Source organism: Rhinolophus hipposideros (genome assembly GCF_964194185.1).
Source record: "Rhinolophus hipposideros genome assembly, chromosome: 5".
Taxonomy (NCBI): Eukaryota; Metazoa; Chordata; class Mammalia; order Chiroptera; family Rhinolophidae; genus Rhinolophus; species Rhinolophus hipposideros.
The window spans coordinates 57,109,067-57,121,371 of NC_138051.1; the positions used below are offsets into that span (position 1 = coordinate 57,109,067).

The 12,305-nt window shown below is 33.4% G+C and overlaps 1 protein-coding gene across 3 annotated transcripts in view; it reads right to left on the reverse strand.

Moving 5' to 3' along the window:
• DPP8 (dipeptidyl peptidase 8) overlaps positions 1-12,305 on the reverse strand; it is a 49,351-nt gene that overhangs the window by 31,172 nt on the left and 5,874 nt on the right. For all 3 annotated transcript variants that reach the window (XR_013993453.1, XM_081049953.1, XM_081049954.1), the window contains 3 exons: positions 9,490-9,602; positions 4,049-4,222; positions 3,079-3,247 (listed from right to left, as the gene is read on the reverse strand). Coding sequence is in view for 2 of the 3 variants with exons in the window: in XM_081049953.1 (XP_080906079.1) it covers positions 3,079-3,247; positions 4,049-4,222; positions 9,490-9,602 (456 nt within the window). In the remaining variant the exon portion in view is untranslated. The remainder of the gene's footprint in view (positions 1-3,078; positions 3,248-4,048; positions 4,223-9,489; positions 9,603-12,305) is intronic.

A 12,305-nucleotide genomic window follows, 5' to 3' on the forward strand; every position in this document is an offset into this window, starting at 1 on the left:
ACAGAGTTTTCCAAAGTATTTGTATTGTATTATATTCTTACTGGTAATATCTGAAAGTTCCTCTCCAACATCTGGTATTATCTTTTTCACTGTAATAGTTTTACAGTAATATCACATAGTGATTTTAATTTTATAGGCAAGTTTCAATGTATTCTTATTATCTATATTTTCTATATATTGTCTAAAATTAATGTGCAGTCTAGCCAGTAATTCTTTATCCAAAAATCTTGAGTCCAGACGTGTTTGGAACTCAGAATTTTGGGGATTTTTCATATATTGTACATCTACCGTGTAATTATGTAACATCTCCAGCAGGGTAATCAAATACCCTGTAATCAAATACACCAATATTCCTGTAACAAACATATGAATAGGCACACTAAGTAGGATTAAGATTATAAATATCCTCAGGTCAGTTCAGGTCAGGTTTTGCCACCAAATGAGTTTTAGCCCCAAGCTAATGAAAATTAAGCTCAGTTTTCAGAGTTTTTTGAATTTTGGAATTAATGATACAGCCAAAACCAATGCATAGTTTTCTTAGATCTTCCAACTATCCCAAAGTTATATCCCCCAAACTGTTTTATATTTCATTTTTCTTTAGATGTAAGAATAGGTACCACTCATTTGTATCTCCCTATCATTTATATAGACTTCAATTATTAAGAGTTATTTATTAAATGAATAAAAGGTATCATCTTGTTCTTCCAATAAGAAATGTCATTTGAGAGGAGAGGCTGGTATAATATTACTTTTAAATTCCTCTACCATACCAGGGAGAGAATAAACAAGTACATGCTGACTGCCTAAACCCATCAAAAGCAGACTTTCACTTGACAACCTATTGTGAATAAGGGGAATAAGAGTGATGATGTTCATTCTCTACTTACCTTTTTATCTAAACAAACACACAGCACTTACTATGTTTCAGACAGTGTCCTAAACACTTCACAAATATCACCTCATTAAAACATCCTAACAACTCTATAATGGCATGCTATTAAACTTTTTACAGATAGGGAAACACAGAGGTAAGTTATATAACTTAAAGTCACAGAGCTAAAAAATGGTAGATAGTCTGGTTCTAGATTGTATTTTTAACTATACTAATCCTGAAAATAATATACCACATACCTACATAGAAAAGAAAAGAAAAACACTGTACAGACCGCATTTTGCAGTGCTTCAGTACTTCCTACTTTAAATTCTGCCCATCTTCAATATAATTCTGTGGGGGAAACAATTCTACAGAAAAAAAAAAAAAAGGCTAAAAAAATGCCTTAATTCTGTATTTTCCTTGACGGCCAGAATTATGTCCTAGTCAATTCTGTATCCTTAGTTCCTGCCACGTTGCCTGGCACACAAGAACTTAATGTATTTTTGATTGATTGGTCAGAACAGAATTCTTGACTCCTAATTTGTTAGAGCTTTGCAGTCCCAGCCTTAAGTACAATAACTAGTACCCAGTGAGTGTTCAAAGTTTGTTGAAAGCATGAAAAAATTGCAAAGATTTCCAGCCCAGATTTATTAACTACCAATTTAATCTTTCTAATGCCATTGGCAGCTTTTCTGATTTCGTGACTCCACATGGAGACCCATTAGATACCAAACCACGTACTTTCTACTTAACATTTTTTCTACTACACCTCCTCCTTTTCTCTAGCCTGTGCTCTACTTTTAAATCACAAAACATGGATAATTACAACAGTCAAGCTTTGGTGTCCCTGTCTCTAGTCTTGTGCTTCTTAAATACAACTTGCACAAAATACCCGAACAATTTGTCTACAATGATTCTGACCACTCCACTCAACTGCTAGAACTTTTCAATGGATCCCCACATCATGATAGAGACCACGTTCCTTTACATGAGATACAGTCTACCTCTGCCTTGGCTCTTCTGATCTGCCAGCTTTATCTTTCCCTACTTCTTGATTCACACCTTATGCTTCAGGACCAGCAGACCGCCTCTACACGCACACACCAGAGTACCTTCTGCACCACACAATCCCCTCACCTGGAGTGTACTGGCTAACATGTAGCCATTATTTAAGATCAGTTTAGGTGTCATATATTATGGGAAGCCTTTCCTGATCAACAACACTCATTGGTGTCCTCGTAACACCCTACGTTTGCTTCCTATCATTGTTTTCTTATTTGTATATATAATTTTCTTGAGGGTTACTATGTCTTATTCAATCTTGTATCCTTAGTTCCTGCCACATTGCCTGGCACACAGGAACTTAATGTATTTTTGTTGATTGACTGAATAGGTAGAACAGATTTCTTGACTTCTAATTCAATGGTCTTTCTATCAATGTAAATTATTCAGGAAAAGGTTTCTTCTACAATATTGATTATCCTAATGATGAAAAACTGTTTGCTTTCTAAAATAATTTATTAAGGAAGATGTGCAATATATCAGCTTTGTGAACATCAGATTAAGCAAAAGTTGAACAAATGAATTTTTAGAGTGACTAGCCTTCAATATGGAGTTTATTCTTAAGCTCTGTTTCACATGTTCAAAGAAAAAGCAATACACTATTTCATTTCCTATCTTTCATTTGTATTGAAAGCTTTACAGGAAAACATTCACATCTTTCCTACACTTTGAGTAGTGTTTAGAATTATGCTCACTTGAATAAAAATTAAATTATTTCCACAATACACACAGTTCTACAGTTTTGTTTTTTCTGACAAAGTACGTAGGCTCTCCAAAAAGGGGAAATAAATTTTCAGGTAGTTCTTATAGTATTAGGTTTTTCTGTTTGTTTCCCAAAAACAAGATTAATTTTTTAAATTGAAATTTTATTTTAATGACAACAGTTTTGGGGAAATTCTGGCAGTCTTATTTAGCGAAAAGAACCATCATATCAGAGGTGCTACTGTTGAGCTATGTGAATGAACATTAAAACAAGCGGTACATACCACTTATTTTCTCTGCTTTTTTCTTTTTTAATTTTAAAGACTTGAATGTAAAATATAAGGATCACTCAGCTTGCTTCAATTTCAAAACTTAAGCAAAAGCAAATTCCATTTTAAAAATACTTTTTAGGAAACTGGATTTGAAGAACTATGCATTACCATTGTGCACATAGGTGAGTCTCCTTTCTTCTCTGGTTACAATGTTGGATATCCAAATATCATTGCTATGTATAAAAGCAATCCAGTCTGGATCAGCTGGGCATAATTTTGGATCCATCCGAATGTTAGGACAACTAGTTTCCACTAAATTCGGCCTTAAGGGTTGTTGCTAGAAAAGTAAACAACATTTTAAGGCAGGTACAGGTTGATACAAACATACTCATTTGCAGGCACCTTTCCTATAAAATGAACAGTAATTCCAAGTAAAATGTCAACTATGATAATTGTTCCCCAGAAAAATATACTTTCATATGCCTTAACTTGTACAAAAGGACTTATTTTTTATTTATTTTTTTACTATGAATTAGGAAGCTAAGGGTAAGATGAGAGAAAATAAAGACAACATAAACTTCATAAATTTTGTTGCCCAAACATGTTTAATAGTTATTGTTTATTAAATACTTTTATTAAACACTTATTTATTGAATTATTTTATTAACTAAACATTTCCAATTAATTTTACCAATATGAAATAGTTTGCTCATAAAAATGTAATGAAAGCCAGGACCATCGCAATTCCATCAAAGGAACAGTTCTAACAGCACATAAAGAATTTGCCTGGACTAAATCAAAACATTTAAAACCATTTATTAAGATGAATTAAGCTTTTAAGGGAACCAAAAATGAAATGCTTTGTCATAACATTATCTTCCCAAACCCTCCTCAGCGCTTACTCAGAAAGTGGGCATTGATGCCCTTTACTATATAGTCCCACATAGCAAGTGTTTTAGCATTTTAAAATTGTATGTTGTAATTGGAAATTAATACCCAAATTTTTTGTTTTCTTTATAACTAAATTTCTTAATTGATGGGTAAACAGAATTTTTTTTGTTTAATTACCTTTCTGATTTGGATGTAAATAAACTTTAGGACCCAAAAACAGATTTAACAAGTAGTAATACCAACTTACAGTAAATCCTTGTGGCCCTCCATCTTTTACATGATAAATTCCACTACCAGCTTGAAACAGAAATGTTCCACTTCCTTGGTGATAATCATAAGAAGCAATTCCAACTGTTCCAATGCGTTTTCTTTCTCTTAATAGTTCTTCTTCTCGAGAATACATTCCATAGTCCAGTGTTGCCTAATGCAAAAAAAAAAAAAAGACATCATCTATTTCAGTTTTCTGAAAGCTTGTTTTTTTGCTTCTAGCACTGAAATTCTAGCATCTCCCAATATTCCTGAGTCTACATTTTGAGCAATCTCAAAATGTGCTAGCAACTTTAAGCAGATTAACTGAAATCTGGTGAAAGATTTCTTGGTAAAAGGCCTATAGATGATTGTTTTTTTTTAAACTTTTATTTATTTTAAGTGTGTTTTTCAGGACCCATCAGCTCCAAGTAAAGTATTTGTTTCAATCTAGTTGTGGAAGGTGCAGCTCACAGTGCCCCATGTGGGCATCGTACCAGGAACTTTGTTGTTGAGAGCACCGTGCTCTAACCAACTGAGCTAACCGGCTGCCCCTTACGTGATTGTTATATACATTAAAGAATTACGTGTCATCACATTGGCTTGGCATTCAAGATCTTCTACATTACGTAAATATAACTTAGCAGTTTTACATGCAGTAGTTAAGAGCACAGATTTTGAAGTCTAGTGGTTTGAATCTAGGCTTTGACTCTCACTAGAATAGTCTGACTTTAAGAAAGTAGCTTAATTTCTTTAAAAGTAATTTTTCTCACTTTCAAAATAGTAATAAATCATCTACTGCAGCTTTGTGAAGATTAACTGATAAAAATAGGTGAAGTGTTTTGCACAATGATTGGCACAGAGTAAGTCATCAATATCAACTGCCATCAGTACCTTTCTACTACGTTTACTAATACTCCTCTAATAAAACCCTAGTCAGGCTGGTCACCCACTGACATAAAACCTAATATGTAACATTCTGCCTCCTGGCCTTTATCTCTTCCATTTACTCCCTTTCTTCCATTTGTCTTTCTAACCATCCAAGTTTTACTGATACCTAAAAACCTTAGCTCTAATTCAACCTTGGCCATGAAAGTTCCCTGATCCATTATAGCATACTTCTGAAATTTATGTTAAGAATTACTCTCTCTTATTCATTTGGCTATAGTATTGTTTTTCACTTTTTTTCAGTATTTCTGAGTAGAAATAGGTAAAAAAAAACAAACAAAAACTTGAGAGCAAAAATCTCTCTTTTTGTTTTCCTACCTACATCATTTGTTAAAATCTCTAATATTTGTAATTACTGATGATGAAGAATTTTCCAAGCTAGAAATATTACTTGATACATGCATAAAATCTAAAAAGAAATATAAAAGCAAATCTAAAAAGTGCTAATTTAAATTACATCAACAGCTTCCCTCACTAAGAGATCTTTACACTTTGAGTTTGACAAATAAAGGAAATAGACATGGTTTCTGCTATCAAGGAGTACACTATAAAAAGAAGTCTAGATGAGTTTCGTGGTAGGAATGAATCAATCTAAAATTAAGCCAGCACACTGAATGTAAACATTGTTCAAGGATGGTAAATACAAGTGTATACTTGCAAACCTAAAGTGATGTTAGGTGTTTAAAACTGAACCTTGGAATCTTGGTAAAAACCTAGTTTTTGGTATTCATTGTATCATTTTTTTATTAATGTTGAATTACATACACATATATTTGTACATGTGTGTTAGGCTCCAAAAGAAAAATACTTGCAAATTCAATGAACATAATAGTTTTATTAATTTTGATCTTTTGTTTTAAATATCTCTTAAGACTGTTGAAACCAAGAGCAACTAATTCTGAGTATATAATTATGTTTTAATTTCTCCCCTTATTCTTCTTGAATGTCACCAGACTTAGTCCCTGCTTAATATGTCTTAACACTTAGTAATCAGAACACAAGAAATTTCAGAGCTAAGAAATTAACTTTCACAAGAGATCTCTGTATTTATAATTGTGATTTTAAAATTTGTTATTTGAAAGAATAACAAGCAAGATGATACAAAGAACCCTGAAAAAGATCAATTATGGTAAACAAAGTTAGTCTTACCCCAAATATTTAAAAAAATTAAAACATGAATAAACAAAATAAACAATGGTAGAGAATAGAAAATCTAAAAAAGAAAGCTGATACAAAAATTAATAAGAAAAAAAGGTGGCAAAGAGATGAGACTTTTAAAGTCAGTGATTACTGATTTAAATTTTATATAAGTTGAAATTACCGGATAGCCATATGCAAAAAGATAATATTAGATCCACTTCTCACCTATTTCAAATGGGTTAGAGATTTAAATGTTAAAAATGAAACGAACTTGTACTTCTATCAGAGATGGAGTTACAAGGACCAGACTTATCCTTTCATCTGAAACAACTGAGAAAACGGACAAAATGTATGAAATAACGTTTTCAAGACACTGGATATTAGAAAACAAAGGACAATGATCCCTGAGAAATGGGAAACAAATGAGGTGAGCCTTACACTTGTACTAGCTAACTGCCTTGACAGTTTCCAGATGTTGGCATAAGAAGAAAGAAGCCAATGAGTCAAAGAAAGAAAAAAAAAATCACAAAGGAAATCAGAAAATACTTTGAGACAGAAGAAAACACAATACACCAAAACTTTAAGGAATGTAGCAAAAGCAGCGTTCAGAGGGAATTTATAACTATAAATGCCTACACTAAGGGAGTCAACATTTTGATGGTTGCCAGACCAGAGTGGGGTTGGGAAGCTGGGTGGAAGAGGGAATAGAGTAAGATGTGCCAATTGCCAGTTATAAAAACAGTCACAAGGGGGCCAGCCCGGTGGCTCAGGCGGTTAGAGCTCCATGCTCCTAACTCCGAAGGCTGACTGTTCGATTCCCACATGGGCCAGTGGGCTCTCAACCACAAGGTTGCCAGTTCCTTGAGTCCCGCAAGGGATGGTGGGCTCCGCCCCCTGCAACTAAGATTGAACATGGCACCTTGAGCGGAGCTGCCGCTGAGCTCCCGAATGGCTCAGTTGGTTGGAGCGCATCCTTTCAACCACAAGGTTGTCGGTTCGACTCCCGCAAGGGATGGTGGGCTGCGCCCCCTACACTAGCAACAGCAACTAGACCTGGAGCTGAGCTGCGTCCTCCACAACTAAAATTGAAAGGACAAAAGAAAGGTGTGATATACATAACACAAAATGTACCATTAAAAAAAAAGATTACATAAAAAAAAAAACCCAATTATTGTATTATCTTGAGATCCTTAATTACATCTGCAAAGACCCTATTTCTAAATAAGGTCACATTCAGACACTTTTAGGACTTGGACATATCCTTTTGGTGGTGTGTATTGAAAGAGGACACTATTAAGAAAGTAAACTACAAAAAACTCCCAGACATCCCAATTAAGAAAGGGGCAAAGGACTTGAACAGATATTTCTCCAAAGAAGATTTACAAATGGCCAATAAACACATGAAAAGATGCTTAATATCACTAGTAGGGAAATGGAAATCAAAACCACAATGAGCTACCACCTCACACTCAATAGGAGGGCTACAAAAAGCTAGAAATTAGTGTTGGCAAGGATGTGAAGAAATTGGAACTCTTGTGCACTGCTAATGGGAATGTAAAATGGTGCAGTTGCTATGGAAAAACAGTATGGTATTTTCTCAAATATGATCCAGCAATTCCACTTCTGGGGTATATACCTAAAAGAACTAAAAGCAAGGGGATCAAAATATATGGTGATGGAAAGAGAACTGATTCTGGGTGGTGAACACAAAATGGGATTTATACATGATGTAATACAGAATTGTACACCTGAAATCTATGTAACTTTACTAACAATTGTCACCTCAATAAACTTTAATTAGAAAAAAATTGAAAGCAGTGACGTGAAAAGATATTTGTATACTTTTCATAGCAGCATTATTTACATTATTTATTATTATTATTATTTATTATTACATTATTTACAACAGCCAAAAGGTGGAAGCCACCCAGAAGTCTATTAATGGATAAGTGAATAAACAAAATGTGGTATATATGTACAAATATTATTCAGCCTTTAAAAGAATATTCTGACACATGCTACAACATGGATGGATCTTAAGGACATTATGCTAAGTGAAGTAAGACAGTCACAAAGGATAAAAGCTGTATGATTCCATTTATATGAGGTACCTGGAGTAGTCGTACTCATAAGAACAGAAAGCATAATGGTGGTTGCCAGAGGATCAGTGGAGGGGTAATGAGAGGTTAGTGTTTAATTTGTACAGTTAGTTTTACAAGATGAAAAGAGTTCTGTGGATGGAAGGTGGTGATGGTTGCACAACACTGTTAATGTACTTAATGCCACTGATGTACACTAACGTATACTTAAAAAATGGTTAAGTTGGTAAATTTTATATTGTGTGTATTTCAGTACAATGTTTTGTGTGTTTTTTTAAACTTTAAGTATATGACACAATGTCACATTTGGGATCTGCTTCAACATAATCTGAGAAGTCAAGGGTAGGGATTGTGAGGGGGACTGGCAGAACTACAAAGAAATACTGATGGCCAAGATTTGATTATTGTTGAAACTAGTTCACATGTAATTCTACTTTTGTATGATTTGAATATTCCATAATGAAAGTTAAAAAAAACACCTTGACTCACTAATTTGCCAATTGTTCCATGAGAAAACTACTATTTTAGTTCAACTCACTGTTCTTAGAATAAGGAACTGTTTTTCTGTCTTAAAGAAAAGCCACAAACCTATATAAAAACAACACCCATTATAATAGTTGCAGTCAAAATGATTAGTTGTCATGGAAGTTACCTTTTTTTAATTCCTAAGAGAAATATCACATTTTAGTTAAGGGAATATTCAATGCAAAAATAATAAATGAGAACCAGAAGAGCAAACAATCACACCCAAACTATCCTCTTGTTCTTGGGATGTTCTCAACTACTTTACATTTTGTCTAAACATAAAATATTGAAGTAAAGAAAAAAACCTAAGCTTTGATTTTCTATAAATTGAATTATACTATTTAGAAACAAAAACTGAACTTAGTACCTTTATTTAACCCTTAATGTTATTACTAAGTATCAGAACAACAAAATCAATTAAGATTTAAATAGAAAGCTTTCTGGAAATATGTTCTTTCATGTAAACAATTCCCCCTCACAAATGTGAGAATTACATAACTAGCAAGTTTATAGAAGGGAAAGGCAGTTAAAAATATCTGAATTGTAATATTCCTTAGTTTCAGATATTAAGAATTAAATGGAATTTAAGGATCATAAATGCAAAAACATGTTTTAATTCCTTTTGATTCGTATCTACTTCAAATATAAAACCGCAGTTGAATTTCTACTTCTAAATAAATGCCATATCTGAAAACATACACCAAACCACAGGAATAACGTCTAATCCTACCTGAAAAAGATCCAAAAGAGGCTTCCAAGAGAGCATTAAGACTGCTGCTTTGTTGATGGTTTTGGGAATTTCAGAATAAAACAGTGTATTTTCTCTGTTCTCACCAGACATAGCTGTAAGAGAAACAATCATTTTTCACCATTTAAAAAAACAGTGATCTACTACAATCGTAGTAGCATATAATGCCTTCTAGATACTGTGAAATTTTGTACTCTATGGGATCCATAATGAATGTTAACAAGTAGATGCACATGCCATATGCCATAGGATTTTCTTCAATAAAACCTGGGCTTCACAGAAAAATGTTCAGGGTTTCATTTTGATATTCAGATCTTAGTTACTCTCAAAACAAACATAAAATTGTTAGTATCTTTCAAATTGGCAACACACTCATGAGATTCCAAATGAGTGTGCTTTGTGACTTTAGATTATTAAATTTTTTCTTTTTCTGAATCATTACTTATTTAGAAATATACATAGGTCTAATGAAATTTTAGTTTTTCTTCATTATAAAAATCCTATAACTGTAATCACCAATAAGTTTCAAAGCAAAGTGTCCTCCTATTAAAACAACGCAGAATCTGATTGGTTAAAAATCTTTTGTCCTTTATTGGGGAAGGGTGAAGGAAAGAGGTCTCGTCTCCACTCAGTAGAAACCAGGTCTATTCTGTGAAATGATGCAATAACTGAATGGGAAGATCACAGCAGTGTAGAATGAGCTATATATAAAAGAGAACTAACAGAAACACAGTATGGTTTTGAAGATGAGAACCAAAGAAAACTCAAAGAAAAACAAAGCCCTTCTACCCTAAAAGGTGCTAGAAAGATATCACTTCCAAAAAAGCTAGGAGAGAGGTAAGAAAGGAAAAACTAAATCACACATTTAGAATAAGAAACTCTGGTGGAACAGATACTCAGCCTTGTGTTTCTGATAATGGCAGAGAAGGTAGTTTATGGAAGGGCATCATGGTAACTTCCATGCTTACCCTCTCAAAGGCTGGAAATGAGCCCTCAAATAGCCACATTTTCCTTTATCCCTTTCTTTTCCTAAACTTTTCTTAAACCTTTCTTAGTGTGATGACATACTAGTATTAATTGATGTTCAAAGTATAATTAAATTTTTTGAAGTAATGGATTTATATAGAAAAAAATTCATATGAATATAAGAGACTGGCACAAAAAGAAAGGCATACAACTTTCTAGAAATCAGCTCAACATTTTAAAGATCGTCAATTTTCCTAACTTTATAAATATAAATCTTAAACAGTATAAACAGGATTGGGAAGAAGGCACTATACAAACGAATTTTAAGTTCGCACAGAAAAACAAGCAAACAAAAATAGTCAAGGAAAGTATGAAAAAGAGTGATGAAGGATGACTATTGCTGTCAAACAGTAAAATATCTAGAGTTATGATAATAATAGTGACAGTAGCAGCAGCATAGTATTGGCACTTGATTTGACAGATCAATGGAACAAAACAGAACATCTAAAATATATAAAGATTTTTAAAACTATAATCTTGGAGTTGGAAAAGCCTTTCTAGATATGATATAAAATTATAGAAAACTAAAAATTGAACTAATCTGCCTCCCCCCAAAAACACACAAATATCTATATAACAAAAGTCACTAAAGGCAAAAGACAAATTAAACCTCAGGGGAAAATACCCCAATGGGTTAATCCCCTCATTATACAAAAAAAGCCTTAAGTCAATAAGCAAAACATGGACAACCCAATAAAAAAGACAATTATGAATGGGTCACAGAAAAGGAAATACAAATGTCTTTTAAATATGTGAAGAGATGCTCAACCTCATTCATAAGATAAATACAAATTAATACTACAATGAGATATGCGAATGTAATGAACAGCATGATGACTATACTTAATACTATATTGCATATTGGAAAGTTGCTAAGAGAGTAGAATCTTAAAAATTCTCATCACAAGAAAAAAATTTTTATTACCTACATAAGGAGACAAAGGTTAACTAGGCTTATGTGGTGATCATTTTGCAATGTATACAAATATTGAATCATTATGTGGTACACCTGAAACTAATATGTCATATGTCAATTATACTGCAAGTAAAAAAATAATAATAATTTTAAAAACCTACAATGAGAGACTGCTGTTCACTAGTCAGATTGGGAGAGAGAGAAAAATTTTGATTATTTTGATCAAAATTTTGATTTCTGTGTGGAGAAATACAGAGGGTGCCAAAAAAATGTATACACATTTTAAGAAATGAAAACTGTATTAAAATTGTAATAGGCAACATATACCGACAACAAAAGATGACCACAAGTCACAATTACAATTGGTGCTCAAAGTGGTTACCATCAGCCTCCAGACACTTCTGATTACGGCGAGCTACTGCTTGAGCAACGCTGACCAAAGCGTCCATTTGTATCACTGTACATGCCACTTCAATTTCTTCACACAGCACCACGCGTCTCAAACTCTTGCTGCCAATTGTTAGGCGTGTTGGAGGTTCTCTTGCATACTCACACTTCCACTGTCGTCGTACTTCCACAATGTTCTCGAATTTCAAATACCACTTAAAAATGGTCTTGCACTCCTTGAACGACAATTGTGCTTCCACCTTTTTCTTTGACTGTTCTGCCTGTCCCATGGTGATGCTAGCATTCATTTGATTAACGCCATCTTTTGAGCAAACATCGTACTACACATTGCTACCATAATTCAATTCAACTTCGAAAAGCAATACGTAGGTCACATGTCTTAAAACGTGTGTACGTTTTTTTGGCACCCCCAGTAGATATTCAGATACAATGCTGATAGGAATATAAA